Below are 19,628 nucleotides of genomic sequence, written 5' to 3' on the forward strand. Positions count from 1 at the left end.
TTATATATATAAATGCATATATATAAAAATAAAACATTTTCTCATTTTTAGCATGACAGTAGCAGTCCTTTGCTGATCACACCACCCGCAACAGAGACTCACTGGGCTGTTAGGGTAAGTGTAAAAGGGAACACATTCCATCAATTTTTTAGAAGTAAATATTTTTCTTGTATGTAATTTTCCCAGTGGGAGAATTTTATATCAAATGTATTTCCCATTTCAGAAGTCCTCCCTTTCTGTGCAAATCTGTGCACAATAGAGAGCACCAAGGTGTAGTTTTAGATATGCAATAAGCATTAAACAACCCTTTGACAACCACTGATGGGATGTTTTTAAGAAAATGAATTTTAATCTGCCTGGATTTCTTCCAGAATCCTACAATTAGGCCCTTTGTTTGTATAAAGGAATCCCACTGGGAGCAGTGAAGTGTTTCACCACATCCAGTCTGAACTGTTAATTTAAAGCTTGAGTTCCTAGTTTCTAATTAGTATTCAATGATACAAGCAATATATATAATTTGGAAAAAATAACTTTTGATGCATACGTGAAGATATTTATATTTAGGTAATTTTCAACTCCAAACATTTTCAAAGGTAAAAATTTAATTTAAAAACTTGTAGTTATATGTTCTTTAAAGAGGGAGGAATAAGTTTTGGTTCTGTAGAGTTTATCAAAGTTACTTTAAAACAGAAGCACACCTTGTCTGCTGCATGGTAAAATCTCCCAGCTGTCATAACCTTTAGATTTAGGAGCCTAATTTGAAAGCTTTCTCTATGGGTTTACATTTAAATACAGTACAGGGGCACTTGCAAGAAAGCTTGGAAATTTAAGATGAGTACATTACTGGCCAGTCTTAATTTCTTGCAAGATTTCATTTTCATTACTCACATAGACACACTTTTTTACTTATTCAGACTATTTCTTACCAACTAGGTGGAAGAAAAAGCAAAGTTTGATGGTATTTTTGAAAGCCTTTTGCCAGTAAACGGTTTACTTTCAGGAGACAAAGTAAAACCAGTACTGATGAATTCAAAGCTACCTCTTGATATCCTCGGAAGGGTAAGTAAGTTGTTTAGATTCAGCTTGTCTCTATTTAGCTTCTTGTAATTGCAATGTTAAAAATGTAATTTATCAACAGAGATCACGTTTTGGCTGAGGCATGCTATAAAGCAGGAACATTAAGACTCTGAAGTCTTCCACTTAGAAATAAGAGTAAGAGTAGTAATTTCAACCCTAGAATAGATAGGCTTCATTGTTGCTCTATTCATTTAAGAGTGGAAATTTGATTTTGGTTGTTTAAAAACAAGAAAAAGCTTTCCTGAATCCTAAGAGCTGTTAGGACATTAGATTCTGCTGTTTTGTCATTTTTACAAATATGAAATATTAGATATACCATTAAATCCGTTCTCTGTTTGTACAGGAGAATACCTTAAAACATCCTCCTTTATTCATAGTGCAAACTGTCAAGTTGGTTTTTCTTTCATGTGTATTTATAAATACTTCCAAGGTCTGAGTTTTATCCATCCATTGTATATTTACAAGGGAAACAGACCTTAAAGTATTTTTCTGCCTCCATTTAAAACACGTTCCTTATTGCTTTACATATTGATATTTCTGAGTACATTCTGTGTCAGAGTTCTATCTGCAGTACATACTTTTATCTCTTCAGGAAAAAGTGCCTCTTGCTCTGTATTATCTACAAAATATAAATATGATTTGTTTCAATTCTGTACTTGAGTATTGTGAAGTCTTGAAAGGCTTCGGATTTTATCTTGTTATTGTCACAAAAGAAATTCAGGAGGCTTTTGCCTCTTCCAGAAAAGTTTGTGGACAAGATAAGGCACTGAGGAAATGGACAAAGGACTAATCAAGGAGCTTAAATTTATCAAGGGTCCAGTGAAAAAAAAGAGTTCTCACAATTGAGCCTCAAGTCTTGGCTTTTTGTGGACTCCACTGTCCCCAGGTCATATTGATGATTAAACAGTGCTGTGTTGGAGTTCACAAAGTTTTGTATCTCTCTAAATCTTCTGCAAGTTTCATTGACTGTGCCTCACCTAATAATGAACTGAAGTTGATAAATGCTTAAATTCTCTCCAACACGAAATTTAGGGGGCCAGAGGGAGCTGCACATAGTTTTAGTTTTTAGTAGAAAACCCTAATCATCTAGGAATGGAATAGGAATTAGAGATGTATCAAATTTTCCGTTGAACTTTCTTGTGAGGAATTTGAATGATCTGCTAGCCCACACCCTCTGGGCAGTTCTGAAAGCCACCTCTGAATGCTTTTACTCAGCTTGATGACTCTGTAATTGCATCACAGAAAGATGAAAAACCTGCCTGAGTTGTAGCCAGAATTTGTTAGAGCCAGTGTTTATTCATGTGGCCAGAAAACTCTAATCCAATCTGTTTCATCAGAGAATTTTTAGATAGGTAGTATAACTAATATGATCTTCACCGAAATCTACGATGAGTCTTTAGAGGGCATGTTGATACAATGAATACATAAAGTGTAACTTGGTCTGCAAATAATTTTTTAATCTTAATTGCTATAGGTCTGGGATCTCAGTGATATTGATAAAGATGGGCACCTGGACAAGGATGAATTTGCTGTGGTAGGTTGCTTTAAATTCTCAAATCACAGTCTAGTCTGTCAGAGCAAATAGCTCATTTCTTTCTCAAGAGCTTTGCAGCTTTCTGTGTTACCGTCAACTGTTCTAATCTAAATTGTTCACATGGAGCTATTTAATGACCTCCTCAAGTCCATCTGCTGACTCTTGCCTGTGTCAAGATTAAACTTGTTGGAATTACATTCAAAATTAATTGCTCTAGTTTACATTTCTAGTCTTACTGTCTTTGTTTTACTAGTATGTAAATGACTGACACAGGAAGATCTTCTGCTTTTTCTAATAATTGTGAATGTTATCTGACCTTTTTGCCTTTCAGGCAATGCATTTGGTTTATAGAGCTCTTGAGAAAGAGTCAGTTCCTTCACAATTGCCCCCCTCTCTCATACCACCTTCTAAAAGAAAGAAGACATCGGTCTTTCCTGGTGCAGTTCCTGTTCTCCCTGCAAGTCCTCCCCCAAAAGACAGCCTCCGTTCCACCCCTTCCCATGGCAGTGTCACCAGTCTGAACAGCATAGGGAGCTTGTCTCCCAAGCACAGCGTCAAACCAGCACAGGTACATGTCTTTCTTTCTTATTTTTGTAGATCTTTGTATTTGTAAGCTGTAGGAAAAATAAATACATTTTTTGATTTCTGCCTTATGTGTTTGGGTGATTTGGGTGGAAAGGGTGAAATGAGAATGGTAAGACTGGAAAAACATTGGGTGAATTTTAAGCAGTGACCACAAGGTAGCAAATCTTAGGGGGAGTTTTCACTTTATGTAGAAAGTGGAACCACAGAAAGGTTTTGTTTGTGTATCTGCTTTAATACCAAAGAAATCATTAACCTGCTTCTATATCTCCTGCTATTAGCATGACTTTTTATGCCTAATTGGGTTTGTATTTCCAAAGAATTAATGCTTTTCAACTGATGAATAGCTGTTTATCAGTGTTTTTATTCAGATAAAAAGTGTGAAGTTAAAACACGCAGTGAAAATACTTATTTACCAGTCAGACTGGAGTATGCAAGATGTTCAGCACATCCAGCTCTGGATAATGTCATATATACTTAGTGTATTCATAAAGACTATTTCTGTTCTTTTGAAATGCCAACCTTTGTTTTGCAGCCAGCTGTTAATTGGGTGGTACCAGTGTCTGAAAAAGTGCGATACGATGAAATTTTCTTAAAAACAGACACAGACATGGATGGGTTTGTGAGTGGCCAAGAAGTAAAGGACATTTTTATGCATTCAGGTCTATCTCAGAATCTCCTAGCACATATATGGTAAGAATTCCGTACTAGCTGCATTTTTATAACTTGCTGATCTGGGAACTCAGATTCAGAATGTGATCCTAACATTAAAAAACCCCAACTTCTTTTACTTGTCCACATACTGCAATATGTGGATTATATGGAAAATTAAGGGAGAAATAAATACTCCCTTTGCTTTTCTGGGAGTGGGGGCAATAGGTCAGTCTGTGAATTGTGATTGTCTTTTGAAGTTCTAGTGCTCTAAATATTTTCTCAGATTAACACTACTCTGTTCAATTAAATATGTGTAATAAAATACTGCACTGTTTATGGAAATCTGACTAGAATAAGTAAGCTCTGATGAGGAAGAAACAAAAAGAAATTTCGTGTATATAATACGTGTATTTCAGGCTTTTTAGTAGAGCAGAAATAAGATTTTCTTGTTTGTATGATCTGTTTTTTATCAGGTCTTTGGCAGACACGAGACAGATGGGAAAGCTCAGCAAAGACCAGTTTGCACTCGCCATGTATCTCATTCAGCAGAAGGTCAGCAAAGGGATTGATCCTCCACAAGTGTTAACTCCAGATATGATCCCTCCCTCAGACAGAAACACACCCATCCAGGTAAGTCAGCAATTTGTTGTAGATTACACTGAACTTATGTGCTTTAAAAGTAATGGGCTTTGAGTATGAATTTTATGTGGGTTTTTTTTTAATATTATGATAAAGAATTGCCAATATTTTTTCTTATCTCCTCTTACAAAATTCTTTTAACATTTGAAAATATAGCTAACTTTTTAACAACCAAGACAGTAAGTAAAGAAAAATGCAGTAAAATATTCCATAAACCGAGGAGTAATAATGCTGGAAAAAGTCTAGCATAAAGAATAATCCTTTGTCATACAGAAGATTGAGTCAGGGAATTTGTAACAGCAAATATTAAAAGCTGGTTGAGCATCATGTCCTTGACTCTGATCAGCACCATATTCCTCCCATGGAAACATAAATTTTTTTAATGGCTAAATGAGGAGTGATGACTTCCTGGTTTGAGGGATTCATCCTTTGTAGCGGTCCACAGTCCTGTATCCATCAGTGCTAATACCACTTTACTGGAGATCTGATCCTTTGCTGACCCTGCTTTGTTCCTTTTCTCGAATTCTGAAACTGAATTGAAGAAATACTTCTGTCATGTTACTACATTCACCTTTTCTATAAATTATACTGTGTTTTTCTTTACTTTTATTTGCTTTCCCTAACCAGAAACCTTTGGAACGCTAAAATATATTTTAATTATTGCTGTTGCTACAGTCCTCCTATGGTTTTTCCTATATCCTTTTCCTATAGACTCTATCAGGTTACTTGACCCCTGTAGGAACTGAGATCTCAGCACTAACAGAAATGCGGCGGGTGAGTAACTGCAGTGTCTGAAGGAATGCACGTTTCTAATGTATGCTGTTTGTAACTTCAAAAAAGTTTTTATTTCTACACCTTTGCCTGCCTTTGCTCTTGAGTTCTGTGCCCCTTGCTCTTGGTGTGGTGATAATGTCACAGCAATGTGAAGTGCCCAGCACTGGCTGCCAGCCTGGTGATGTTCCTTCCTTCAGCAACTGGAGATGTATTGATCTGGCAGGAGGTTCCTGGGACAGGCAGCTCAGTGCTGTTGAAATTACTCCTGGACTAGTTATCTGCAGTTGTGAGCAGTAAATACATCTCGGTGTGAGAACTTTAAGCTTCCTGCTATTTTCAGTTAATTGATTTTTTTTTCCATGTAGTATGTGTTTAGCTGAGCATAAGATAAAATAAACTGTATGCTGCTGTGAGCTTAGTTAAGTGACTCTTATCCTAACCAGTGCAGCAGCTCATTTTAATTTATTTCATGGTTGTGTTGGGTGACACGTGGCTGTGATCCTGTCCAGCATTCAGTACAAGTCTCCCAGCAAATCTGTATCTGGCCTGACAGCATATAAGTGATTTTTGATTTGCTACCTTGAAGAATTTGTCTGTATTGTTGTTGTTATTTGTGATTATTTAATGGCATATTACCAGAAAAATGATCCCCTAAAAGTGAGGACTTAATTAAATTATTTCAACTGTATATTCACCTATTGTTTCCACAAAAATGTCACATCTTACTCTGCTGATCTTGGCTTGTTGATTGGGTTCTTGTTTGTTTTTTAATGTTTAATAAAGCCAAGCTTTCTGTGGTTATCACAGCAGTCTCAAAGTGAGTGAAGCAGGCAAACTCTGCATTCTTCTGTTTGAAATGCTATATAAAAATTGTAGGTCTCCTGGCTTGTCAGACTAGCAGTGAGTTCAGTGCTGCAGCTTTTGCTCAGTTGTGGTGGGCTTTTTTTCAAAAAGCAATCCTTTTTATAGTAACAATAACAACCAGTTTTGTACCTAATGCTTACATCCATTCTTAACTTACCTAGAAGGCAGGGGATGCCCTGTGTAGCTTCCCTGATCTATGCTTGAATGAGTGTAGAAACAACCTACAGGAAATGGGGTATAATTGCAGAAATTGCCATTCATTTGTGACAGGGCTGTAGAAAACTGGAATTACAATCTGATTTTGTTAAGTCTTCTGTAAATTTTATTATTGACTATAGCAGAACTGAGTTTTAGGTTCTGAATTTTAATTCTACCAATTCTGCAATTTCCTTGTTGGCATTGTGCCTGTTCTTTCACTGCTGTGTGTTCAACTGTCCTGTCTGTTAAACAGGCATATTAAGAATTCTCCTGTCTCATGGGTAGAATTGTGTGGCATGTTCCTTGCTTGTTACAGAATAATTTGATGTCTCGTATGGAATTTTGCAAATGCAAATAATGAGGATTTTGTATCCCACCTCTGTCCTCAGCCTTTGTTGAAGGAAGAGCTTCTGTTACTACTTGATATTTTAATAGATTGTTTCATTCTTAACAGGATAGTGCAAGTTCTGTTGGATCAGGAGAATTTACAGGGGTGAAGGAGCTGGATGATATTAGTCAAGAAATTGCACAGCTGCAGAGGTAATAGTTGTGGACTGTTAACAATGTCTTGGTGTAGAATAACTAAGTAAGTCTGTAGTACTGATGTGTCAGTTTATTTTCTCTTAGTCTTTTTGTCATTATTTGTTGCTGTAATTGGTGATGAATTTCTTAGTGGTACCCTACAGGTGACTTCAGAAGATTAATGATGGGCACAGATAGCATTTTGCAAAGAATAATTGATACCTGTGCACCTTTTCTTCTTTAAAGAATACATGAGAATACAGGCTGGCATTTTTGTCTGCATGGTGTTCCCAGAATAATATTTAATTGATTTTTCCATGTGTGTTGTGTTATTTAACTAATCACAAATACATGTTCTTGTTTATCTGACAGAGAAAAATATTCTCTGGAGCAGGATATTAGGGAAAAGGAAGAATCAATCAGACAGAAAACCAATGAAGTTCAGGTAAAAACTGTTTATCATCAGTAGTTTTCATGTTAGTCTAAGTAATATGTAGCATTTTTTCTGTTGTTCTGTCATTCTTTCTGTCGTTCTATCATTCTTTCTGTCATTCTGTCTTTCTTGGGATTCCTCTAACTGGCAGAAAAATATTAATTTTACTGTTCTCCATCAGAAGTGTTTTCATCTGATGCTGGCTAATATAAGCATAGTATATGTGAACAGTTGGAATGTCTTTTTTGTTAGTGTTTAACTAACATGTAATTTAGGAAATCAGTGTTTGGAGAGATTGGTTTTGGTAATTAGGATAACTCAATGCAATGTGCTCTGTGTCACAGTCCCTTTTCCTTCTTGTGAGCAGTGATTTATTTCCTGATGTCTTACACAAGTTCCTGCAGAAACAAAATAGGCCAACGTAGGGTGTAGCCTATATGATATAGAAAATATTCTGAATTTTGCTAAGTTCTTTGTCTGTGGCTGATGCTTCCTTAAGACAACAGCTAAATATGAGTTACAAGTTGTTGAATTTTCTTCAGGAGCTGCAAAATGATTTAGATAGGGAAACGTGTAACTTGCAAGAGCTGGAAGCTCAAAAACAAGATGCCCAAGACCGCCTGGATGAGATGGACCAGCAGAAAGCCAAACTGAAAGATATGCTGAATGATGTAAGGCAGAAATGCCAGGAAGAAACACAGGTGGTAAGTGGATGTTAATTTTGGACCAGCTCAAGAGTAAAATGTCTTCTGTTGAGGGAAATTCTATTTATTTAATAAACAAACTTACTTTCTTTTTACCATAAATAGCAATTTTTACACAAATACAGAGGTCCAAGAAAGGATTTTGCTGTCCTTAATACCTTCCATAAAGGTCATAAAAGAAAGGTTGAACCCGATGATCTCCAGGGGTCCCTTTCTACAGGAATTATTGTTCTGACAATAATTTAAACATTTATTCAGCCTAATAGGGCAGTTGAAAATCAGTAGTCCTAACCCATGAGACAGACCATGGCAGTGGTGCTGGTTTTGATCACTCTGAATGTCATCAGGATTGAGTTTTCAATGGAGTGGATTCAATTGCCAATGGAAATAGGATGTTACCTTAAGGCAGAAACTTCCTGTATAAGGAAGTCACAGAAGAAAGTGTATAAGGAAGGTTATAAGCAACTCTGTAGTTTTAACTCTTAAAATCAACATCAAACTACTTGATAAATGTTTGAATGGGACCAAGTTCTGAAGGTGAACACCTAGGAAACAGCTTTTGATTACCTTTATAAGTAGTGCGGTATTTCTCTGATTTAAAATAGTATTTCTAGGTTTTATTGAATGTGCTTTTATCAAGGATTTTGTGTAACAGCAGAAGCAGCATGCATTTCTTCATATTAAGTTCTAAAGATTTTCCTTAGTAGTTGATAGGTTGCTGTACCACTTTCTATTACTTATTGTAAATTCACCATTTAATAAGTCCCATTTATTCCAAATTTCACTCTGACTTTTCTACTGTGTTGTTTCAGATTTCATCACTAAAAATACAGATTCAGTCTCAGGAATCAGATTTAAAATTACAGGAAGATGACCTTAACAGAGCAAAAACAGAGCTGAATCGCCTCCAGCAAGAAGAGACTCAGCTAGAGCAGAGTATCCAGGCTGGGAAAGTGCAGCTTGAAACAATAATCAAATCTTTAAAATCAACCCAGGAAGAAATAAACCAGGTATTCACTGTACTTTATACAATTTTCTGCTTCTTGAAATGAGTTGAAAAATTATTTTTCAGAGGAGGAAGAAGTCCTGGTTCATGAAATAAGCCTTTTTGATGGGTGTTTAGTAGGGAAATTCCTGGTTTGAGTCAGGAAGCATTCAGTTCTGTTGGGGATAAAATGCAACTGTCAGGCACTAGTGTTTAAGGAGACCGTAAGAATGATGGTGTTCTTGAGCGTGTAACATGCTAAAGCATTTTTCCTTCTCAGGCAAGAAGTAAACTCTCTCAGCTGCAAGAGAGCCATCAGGAAATGAATAAGAACATTGAAGAATACAACGAAGCTCTCAATGGGATTCATGGTGGGAGTCTGACAAACTTAGCAGACATGAGTGAAGGCCTTGGGCAGACAGAAAGAAGCAATTATGGAGCTTTGGTAAAAGAAACCACTGTTATTTAATATATTTTACACTAATTAATCTTCTCACTTGCACCTTATCTGAAGTATTGTTTAGCTGGTATTTGGCACATGGTCTTGTGGATTTGTAACCTGTCACATGTTCACTCTCAGGGCAGAGGTGGGGCTTTATTTCCAGTTTAGTGTTTCATTTTTTCTTGCATTTTTTCTTCTCCAGTTTACCAGGGTGAAACCTTCTTTTGCTGAAAATTTTCCTTTATCATGTATTTCCTTCTTATTTCCAAAGGAAGCTCTACAAATTTCTGCTTTACATTGAGTCATATTTATTCCATATCCCATGTTCCCTTTCCGAAAGGATGGTTCTTTTGCTTAAATAATTTCAGCATCATCTTTCTCATTTATTGCGTTTTTATTTAATCAGCATTTTTTCCCAAATCATAAAATCTTTCAAGTTCTTAAACATTTTTCGAGTCAATTTCTTTTGGGTATCTAATGTTGATTTGGGTATTAAATATTCCTCTAAAACAAGAATTTTCTTTTGTTTTTTAAGCCTGTTTCTTGTCTTAAATATGACAAGATAAAACTTGCATATTTACTTGATTCTGCTTGTGGCCCTTCCTCATTATGGAAACATGTTTACTGTTGTAAGCACAGTATTTGCTATGGGTTTAGTATGAAATTGAATATATAATGTGTTATTAAATATTTACCAGGCATTGCTGCCTTTATGCAGTACTTTACACTTGCTCTGTAAAATCAAACTGCTCAAAAGAAGAACAGTGTAGATAAAAAAGAACATTGAGAAACATGTACTAAAGGTCTTAAAACACTTCAGTGCTTAGTTTCTGTGCTTGCATGGCTTGCATAAGTATATTTAATTTCCAGTGAAAACTTCCAGATGTTTTCTTGCAAAACCTAGGAGCCACTTACTGGCAGAAAACACCAGTCTATGTTCATAGCAATTTTTTTAAACCATTGTGCCACTTTCCTGTTTCTCAATTCTTCCTTCCTTTTCCTTCTCTCCCCACCTCCCTCCCGCTGTTCTGAGAAGTATTAGGATGTTTTCATTTGCATCTTGTAAAGGGATGAAAGAAATCCTGTCTCTTTCTGGTGTTGGGGGCAGTGTAAGTGGGTAGCTGTTTCTGGATCTTCCTTATGCTGGGATGGCTCTCATTGTCCCTGGAATTCTGCTGTGCAGGTGCTGTCTGCACTGGGGGTTTCATCAGAGACCTCCAAACCAGACCCAAGCCTGGGGTATCATTCAAATGAAATGTCATGAAGAGGGTCCATAACTTCAGTTTGCTGCTTGTTCATGCAGGGTATTTTCTGCACTTGACAAATGTAGGTTTGGCCTCTGCTGAGAAAGCTCTTGTCATCAAAATGTTGGGGTGACTCTTCCTGCATGAAGTGCTTTATCATGGGAAATCAGTATTTGGAGCTTTAAGCTCAAAGATGAGTTAAGAAGCAATCTAGTATCTGTCTACTCTGTAGTAATTTGTTGTATTTGCAGTCCACAGATTATTTTTGTATCCTTTATTTTTAAGTAAGTGTCTTACTTGAAGCTGAGCTATAATGGCAGAGAAGAATTTTTTGATAGCGTGATGCTTGGGGTTGGTTTGCTTTTGTTATTTAAGTATTTGAGAGATGAATATATTAGTATGGACAACAGTTTGACATTTAATTGCTATTTATACTGTTATCTTTTGTTGTTCTGTGTAGCCTTGGGGTACACATTTCCTTCTGCCGTGTAATAACTTCTACTTAGAAGTCACATATTCAGTAAGTTCTTTAGGAAGTAATTTTAAAGACTGTTAAACAAGATCCAAGACAGCATGCAATTTCTGCTTAATGGGTAACTGGGCATTTTTATTTTTATCATGACAAGCTGCTGTGATGTTTCTCCTCTTAATTTTTAGGATGATCCGTTCAAGAATAAAGCCTTGATGTTTACCAATAATACACAAGAATTGCATGCAGACCCATTCCAGTCAGAAGATCCTTTCAAGTCTGATCCATTTAAGGGAGCAGACCCCTTCAAAGGCAGTAAGTGACAAGTGCTTATCCTAGGACCTTGAAGATCAGTTGTTGAGTAAATTATATTTTCACAAACTTATCTTGCTAAATAGTACATAAAACAAATTGTTTTTGTCTTCTGCATAGGTGACCCATTCCAGCATGATCCTTTTGCAGAACAGCCACCTGCTCCAGCAGGTAATAGCCCTTTTTAATTACAGGAGAGATGTATGAACAATTTGTAGCCAAACACAAAGATTTACAAACACAGAGGAAGTGTACAGGTTTCCTTGGCTTCAGATTTTTGGTTTGCATGTGGGAACATAGAAACCCAACTGGTGTGCATTCAGAATCAATATTTTTAATGAGAAGTGTGTAACTCTTTATTAAGTCTGAATGCTTCATATAAGTAAATACCCTCTGTAGAGAGATCTCTGGAAGTCTGTCAGATTTATCAAAACATTGTGTTTGTGTAAGAAAAATTGTATCAGTGAGTGTGAGGTCAAATATAGGATGTTCTTTATAGACATAGTAGTGCTACATTGTATTTACTTTTTCATGCTCCTTCTAGATCCCTTTGGAGGAGATCCATTTAAGGAAAGTGACCCATTTCGTAGTTCTGCCCCTGAGGATTTCTTCAAGAAACAGGTGAAGAGTGACCCATTTACCTCAGATCCATTCACAAAAACCCCCACTTTGCCCTCAAAGGTCAGTAATTTTTAAATCTACACTTAATAGATTTCTTTACTATTGACAGGCTTATTGTCTGAAAGCTAAAAGGAGTGAAATAACACAAAATACTTTTTTCCTAACCGATGAAATATCATTAATTGTATTCTTAAAATGTAGCTATGGATTGTTTAGGCAGTCAGCAGTGTTCTCTCTGGTTCCATGATAATGAGGTACATTCACCATGAAGGTAATTTTAGGTGGATATTTTTCCTCTCTGTTGGGAATTTCAAAGCAGCAGCACCCACTCATTCCCACCATTCCCTCTGTCCCATAGATTTCTGCAGTCACATAGTGAATGAGAGGGAGGAGCTGCTCTGGCTAAAGGATGCCTGAGCCCTCAGCAGACTCTGGAGCCAGCACAGTGGAGGGACTGCACAGAACACACTTGTTATAGCCATAGTTGCAGTTCTAAGCTGTCCTGATGTCCATGTGTGTGCTTGTTTGGAGGGAGTATGAATTTTTTGGGGGTTTTTTTATTAATATTTTCCTCATTCTTATGCAATTCATTGAGTGTTGCTACCCAAGACCAATTTCAGACTGTGGGAAGTTAGTTTGTCATGCAGTATAGGATTGTACTTAAAAGCTGACTTGTCAAACTGAAGAGCAGCTGTAAAAACCATATGTTTATAAAGAAGCAGTATACAGACTCTCTGATTTATTAATAATATAAGTGCATGACCCAAATATTCTGTCTGTTGCTTGAAGACAAAACAATTCTGGGTGTATTTTCATATTTTGCCCTAGTAACTAATGTTACATATATTTCAGTGGGATGCGCTTCTCACTTGTAGGTACCTATTAGTGCGCTTGGCTATCAATAACCAAATGCACTAATAATGTAAATTTCATGTAATCCGTTGATTTTATCCTACTCTGTCCACTGAATAGAGTGGTCTGAAACTGGAAACTGTTTGTCTTAAAGCAAGAGATTTTGATAGGCATGAAATGGTAAGTGCACAGTCCAGCAGAAAAATAATTATGTATATCTGTTCTTATTTAGCCTGACCCTTTTGAAAGCACTGATCCTTTTACGTCTTCCAGTATCTCTTCAAAAGGTCCAGGTAAGAAGTAAACATTTTATAATGAGGTATCTTTTTATGAAAGAAGAATCAAATATAAGAGTTGAGAATAAAGAGTCTTGTGAACCATTGGCAAAAAGCGTCATGGTCTTGTTACAGTTCATGAAGACTGTCTTTGTAGCACTATATATGTCACTGTTTTCTTCTCATATTTTCCCTCCAAACAACTGGTAGAAAACCTATTGTTTTCTGGAATTCTCTTTGAACATCTCATGGCAGGTCAAAATGCAGGTGTGTTTTAATCACCTGCCTAGTTTTGTGCTTTATTGGCACCACCAAGCATTCCTTGTAATTCTTAAGTATTATTCAAAATAACTTTTTTTTCTGCACATCTGTTCCAGATCCATTTGGAACACTGGATCCATTTGGAAGTGGTGCTTTCAGTGGCAGTGAAGGATTTGCAGACTTCAGTCAGATGTCAAAGGTAAAAGTTAAAAGGAAAGCAACTGTCCTTTTAAAATGTATGTACAGACACTTCCTGAAAGAGTGTAATATGATTGTAACTTTTTAGCTGACAGTCTGGTTTTGTTGATTTTTTTTCCAGTCAGCCTCACCAGCTAGAATTTTCCAACCATGTCAGATATGGCAAAGTATTACTAAGACTGGTAGATTCAGTAGGGATAAATAAATTTTTCACAAATATTTTCAATTACCAGATCAGGAAAATAAGTTAACTTCTAGTTTTAACTTGTAAGAAGAGGTAGTTGTTGCAGATATTAATATATTTCAGTGTCCAGCCTTCGTCTAAGTCCTGGAATTTCCTTCTTGGTTACTTCATAGTAAGTATCCTGACTTGTTTCTAAGCTTATCATAAAATCCTTAAGGTTGGATAAGGCCTCTAAGATTGAGGCCAACTTTTAACAAATTACTATGCTACTAAATAAATGTAACCTAACCTTACTCGGCTCTTAACAATCAGTCATTCTCTCCCATGTTTTAAGTGTGCAATTTCTGCTCATTTTAAATAGCAGATGAAGAAAAAGGTTCAGAAAAAAAATGGATAATTGGAAAGGTCTTGGTCTGCTTTCCTGAGGTGGAGTTTGGAATTTAGTTAACTCAGTGCCCAACTCCTTACGTTAGTTCTACAGTAACACTTGAACACTGTGGAGTAAATGTTAAAAATAAAACAGGTTATCATTTCACTTTAATTGCATTTCTTGGTGGTTTTTTTTCCCTCCCCTAACTTTTACTGTTTTGGGGAGGGTTTTAGGGGTTTTAGCTCTCCACTAGATGGCAACAGCCTTTACCAATAGACATGGCTGGCTTGAGGTAGAAATTTTAGCAAAGGTTTGACTGCAGTTTTAACCTTTTTCACAAAATTCCTCTTTCTTCATTTCACAATGATAAATTTCCCTACATGGCACAATACTTGTGTGCTTCTTAATCAGTAGGAGAGTCCTTTAGAAAAGCTGTCTGAATATAGGAAGATTTGAACACATGCTTTTGGATATTCCCTAAGGTTTTGACTAAAAAGTCGAATACCTATGTGTAACTTCAGAAAAGTTTGGAATAAAGTTATCCCTTCTGCTTTGTTTTTCCAGGTTCTGTCATGGTTCTTTTTATTAGAGTGAAGGTCAGGCTGTGGTATGACTGTTCATTGCCAAATAGTAAAAAGCAAAGTTTTACTTCCTTTTATTTCCTCATCAACTTTTTTGCTAGGACTAAAAGTTCTAGAAATACTTAAATGATTAAGAGCATAAGGTCTTTGAATGTTTATGGAATGTTAGCACCTCTGTCATTGGGCTTTAGCCTCCTATGCCACAGACAATTCTGTACATCTGCCCTCAGGTTTTGAAGTTAATGCTTTTACTTGACTTAACCTGTAGCTTCATTGAACCACAGGTATTCTCCAGTGTGCTTACATCCCTTTTCTTTTCTTTTCCTCATGTAGTCAGTAGCTTCAGACCCCTTTGCCTCCTCTTTTGGAGGGGCAGGATTCACAGATGACCCTTTCAAAAGCAAATCAGACACACCAGCATTACCACCCAAGAAAAATGTCCCTCCACGACCCAAGCCACCCAGTGGTAAGGAGGTTTTCTTCTTTTAAAAGCTGCTTCTTTCAATTTACAGTGTATTGCTGGATATAAGAGCAAGCTGACAGTCTACTATGTCTTATATTTCAACCATGGAGGAAGATGTGAAGTTATTATTGGTAAATTGACAAAATTATCAGTAAACCAGACTGAAACTCTTCAAATTGGAAAACAGATGGTGAGAGAGTGCTATTACAGATCTATAAAATCACATGTGGCAGGAAAAAAAAACAGGAGGAAAAACCCTGTATTTTCTAAGTAGGCAACATATAAGATTAGTAAATGGCATCTTTAAAGTAAATAGGTTTGTTTTTGTATGGTAATCTAAATTCAGGATTTATTTCTATGTTTGCCAGAGAATATGGTGAATGCAAAAAAGTTTAAATAGTCTTAAAAAAACCTCTAGATAATTCTCAGAAGAAACAGAGACAACAGGGTGTACCAAGAGCCAAAATACTGGCTCCAGCTCCTTTGTAGCTGAGTAGCAAGGCAGTATGACTGTGGCTGCATCTTTATATTGTTTTGATGTTCTTCCTGAGGCATCTGCCACTAGGTACTAACAAGATCAGGGTGCACAGTTAGACCTATCCTGATCTGTCTGTCCAGGTAGGATCATTCTTGCATTTGCACATTACTGTGTGAATTAAACAGAAAACACTTTCTGAATATATATGATTTTGTTCCTGCTTCAAGTCCATTATTTATGGAAATCTGGGAGATTTATATATCTCATTAATTGAAGATAAGGTCTCTCTTAGTGGAGCTTCAATTTCTGTTCTCCTTGTAGCTGTTTTCAAGATACTCAGCTACCAGTGAAACTGTTTAAAGAACTGAAGCCATGTAGTTTCAAGTCTCCTTTTAACAACAATGGCAGAGTTCAGTTGATATCAAGAGGGAACTTTCAGTTGACTCAAAAAAATAATAGAAGCTAGATGCTGCTTATGGATAGGCACAGAATTTTGTACTAAACACATTGATCATCATGTATTTATATATCCACAGACAGTATTAGGAAGCATAGTACAAAAAGAACAGATCCATGATTAATGTCTCCTGCAGTGTGTGGATTCTCTGCCTTTCTGCTGGTGCATTTTGGAGCAGAGCAGGCAGCCTGTTTGTGACAGGTATTGTTGATCTGGCTGGTTTTGCAAACCAGTTATTCTAGAACAAACTCCTTGGATAATGTGAAAAGTGCTTGCTTATTACCAAGGTATCCTTAATGTCATTACCTATCCCATAAATTGATCCAAGATATGAAAGATACAATTTCACACAGTAGACTTACAAGCAGACCATTGCAGCAATATTAGTTTGTTCCTGTTGCTGTGATTTTATTGCTTAAGAGATGATGGTGCACCCTAAAACCCTGAAAGCAACAAATGAGAGGATTTTTGTAGGTGAGTATGGATGCAAAGTTGTCAGGAAATACTCTAGGATTGTGGAAAAGCCTTTGAAGCAGTTTGTTCTATGCTTGCTTCGTGTATTTTCTACTATTTTGTGCTACTCTACTAATGAGTTTTCAGTAATTAAAAAAAAAAAAACCCCACATAATATGCATGTTGACAAATATCAATCACTAGGAGAGACATGAATAAAAGGAGAAATAGAAACACTGAAGGGAATCTTATTTCACATTGTGAATGATGTTATTTTTCTTTATTTGGTTTTCAAGGAAAGAATGCAGGTGGCCATCTTTCAAAAAAATATCTACGTAAAATATTTTAGAGTTAATAGGGCCTCTATAAAGTTGGACAATTCCAATAAATACTAGATATACCCATGTAATCTCTTATATGTGGTTTCTATTTCTTGTTAAAAACATGATTAATCTTAACAAACACAGTGTAATAGTAGCAGGAAAGGTGAGTACTAACTCACCTACATGAGGGTTTTTGGGTTTCTGTGTCCTCATTCCCTCTTTTGTACATATTGAGGAATTTGGGGAATATTCAGCTGTACAAATATGTTTCTAATTTAGGCATGTGCACTCAGCCTTTAATCAGTTGGTTAAAAATTGGTTGGTTTAAGTGTGCCTCTTCCCCCCTTCTAGGGTGATGATAGAATATTTGTGAGGTTCCGCGCTCTACCAAAAGCAAATGTTGTTATGACAAAATAGGCTAAGGAGGAAACAACAGGGTTTTTTTTAAAGCAAATGTGCCTCGTGTGTTTATGCAGTTCTACTCCTCCCTTCCTTCCACAACTAAGGCAATCTTCAGTGACTTAAAGCATGAGAAATTATATGGTAATATAATGTGATTGTAGCAAGAGATACAGGCATAAAATGTGTGTTAGAAGGGGCTCAGCAAACAAACAACAGACAAGAAGCTTCCGTTGTTTCTTGCCTTTCTTATTGGTCTCTTTAATTAAAAAACAAGTAAGTGATAAAGATCTTGCTGAAGAATGAATAAATGCTAATTATTACCAGACAATTTGTAATTTGCCTTTCTGTTCCATGCTCATACTCTTTTTAGTAAAACCGTTCTTTCTGTTGGGGGGGGGGGTTTATATTGAAAAGCACTTTTGTGGTTTGGTTGCATTTTGGTAGGCAGGTGCAAAAGCTCTAAAAGGAAACTTTACTTGTCCTCAAACCTCTGCACTCAAGTAGAAAATAATAAATACTTTTGCAGGGCATTGGAAGCTGATTTCCCAGGCTTTTGATAGTGGAAACTCAAAAGGATCCACCAGGGATTGTTCTTGATTAGCCCTGATTTGGTGCTTTCTTTCTGTGCAGCTTTTGCATGTGACATGCAAGCATTGTGTGATGTCCCACTGAGGGATTGCACAGTGTCCTGGACCAAAGTGTGCCACAGTTCTCACCTTGCCCATGGGTCTCTGTTTTGTCCAGATGAATGAGGTGTTTGGCATCAAGTCTCATCTGTTTGCTCTTTGTTTTCCTTCATGAAAACAAAGAGCAAACAGAGCAAACCCTTGCAGCTGAGTACAGGATCAGGGAACCACTTAAAATCATGGCATGTCCTGAGTTGAAAGGGACCCAAAAGGATCATGGAGCGAAACTGCTGGTCCTGCGCAGGATACCCCAACAGTCTCACCCTCTGAAAAGCTGGAAGCGTTGTCCAAGCACTTCTTGAGCTCTGACAGCCCTTGGGCTGTGACCCCTGCCCTGTGGAGCCTGGGCAGTGCTCAGCACCCTCAGGGTGCTTTCCCCGAGCTCCATGCCAAGCCCTGGCACAGCTCCAGCCCTTCCTGGCCTCCTGTCCCTGTCCCAGAGCAGAGCTCAGCCCCTGCCCCTCTGCCTCCCCTGGGCAGGAGCTGCAGCCCCCGAGGAGCCTCCCCTCAGTCTCCTGTGCTCCAGCTGAACGAGCCAAGTGCCCTCAGCTGCTCCTCAGAGCCTTCCCCAGCTCCGTGCCCCTCCTTTGGGCACTCTGCAACAGCTTTGGATCCTTCTGATCTCGTGGTGCCCAAAGTGCCCCCAGCACTCGAGGTGTGGCCACCACAGTGCAGAGCAGAGCAGGACAATCCCATCCCTTGTCGGGCTGGTGATGCCAGACCCGGTGCCCTCCAGAACATGGTGACACTTTGGCCTGCTGGGGCACACTGGTGACTCAGATCCAACTTGCCACCAGCCAAGGACTCCCAGGTCCCTTTCCACATGACTGGTCCACACCCTCTCATTCCCCAGTCTGTCCCTGCATCCAGGACTGCCCTGGCACAGGGGCAGGATCTGGCACCTGACATGTTAAATTGGTGATTGCCCAGCCCTTTCCTTTGTCAAGATCTCCGTGCAGCACATCTCTGCCTTCAAAGGAGTCAACAGCTCCTCCCAACTGCGTGTCACCACCACACTTACTTAAGTCTGCCTTCCAGTCCCACATCCAAGTCCTTCTTGAGGAAGTTGTAGAGCACAGGTCCTGAAACGGAGCCTTTTGGACACAACCTGTGTTTACCATACAGTGATAGTCAGAGCAAAAGGCCTTCAGATGTACCTGGAAAGACCTCTAAAAGGAGTTTGTGGTTCAGGAGAGCTGCTCTCATATCCAGGTTCTGGACACAGTCTTTGCACAGCGTGTAGAGAAACTTCTCTGCTGCTGCAGGGGTTGTCAGTAGCAGGATTGCTGTAGGTCATCAGGTCTGGTCCTACACATCCTGACCTGTTCTGCTTGTAAAGTGAAAATGGGTTGGTTGTTGTTTTGCTTGGTGTGTTTGGTTTTAGTTGATATTTGGGGTTTTTTTCACAGCTGGAACATTGAGGAACAGCTGTGATCTGAGTGTATTAGCAGATCAGTTCACAACTCTCTCTGGCTGGTACTATCAGGCAGGGATAGGGAAACCCTTATTGTGTGGCATGGGTTAGGCACCCTTGAGATCCATATCTTTCCTTTCTTGAATACTGAGATTAAGAGAGGGTATGACAATCACG

The 19,628-nt window shown here is 37.9% G+C and overlaps 1 protein-coding gene across 6 annotated transcripts in view; it reads left to right on the forward strand.

Annotated features, from left to right (window-relative positions):
* The window catches only part of EPS15L1 (epidermal growth factor receptor pathway substrate 15 like 1), a 46,794-nt gene that overhangs the window by 7,197 nt on the left and 19,969 nt on the right, over positions 1–19,628 (forward strand). For 3 of the 6 annotated variants that reach the window (XM_041460763.1, XM_041460762.1, XM_041460766.1), the window contains exons 6-23: positions 52–114; positions 934–1,059; positions 2,552–2,611; positions 2,943–3,179; positions 3,729–3,886; positions 4,321–4,477; positions 5,198–5,260; positions 6,777–6,862; positions 7,217–7,289; positions 7,820–7,981; positions 8,794–8,991; positions 9,247–9,411; positions 11,310–11,436; positions 11,554–11,604; positions 11,978–12,114; positions 13,139–13,199; positions 13,559–13,641; positions 15,109–15,241. In XM_041460763.1, coding sequence (XP_041316697.1) covers positions 52–114; positions 934–1,059; positions 2,552–2,611; positions 2,943–3,179; positions 3,729–3,886; positions 4,321–4,477; positions 5,198–5,260; positions 6,777–6,862; positions 7,217–7,289; positions 7,820–7,981; positions 8,794–8,991; positions 9,247–9,411; positions 11,310–11,436; positions 11,554–11,604; positions 11,978–12,114; positions 13,139–13,199; positions 13,559–13,641; positions 15,109–15,241 — 2,140 coding nt within the window. Of the gene's footprint in view, positions 1–51; positions 115–933; positions 1,060–2,551; positions 2,612–2,942; positions 3,180–3,728; positions 3,887–4,320; positions 4,478–5,197; positions 5,261–6,776; positions 6,863–7,216; positions 7,290–7,819; positions 7,982–8,793; positions 8,992–9,246; positions 9,412–11,309; positions 11,437–11,553; positions 11,605–11,977; positions 12,115–13,138; positions 13,200–13,558; positions 13,642–15,108; positions 15,242–19,628 lie in introns of those variants that run through there. The other 3 variants (XM_041460764.1, XM_041460767.1, XM_041460765.1) reach the window with 3 other exon arrangements.

The sequence above is a fragment of the Pyrgilauda ruficollis genome, unplaced genomic scaffold (assembly GCF_017590135.1).
Source record: "Pyrgilauda ruficollis isolate IOZ18807 unplaced genomic scaffold, ASM1759013v1 scaffold148, whole genome shotgun sequence".
In the NCBI taxonomy this organism is placed as follows: Eukaryota; Metazoa; Chordata; class Aves; order Passeriformes; family Passeridae; genus Pyrgilauda; species Pyrgilauda ruficollis.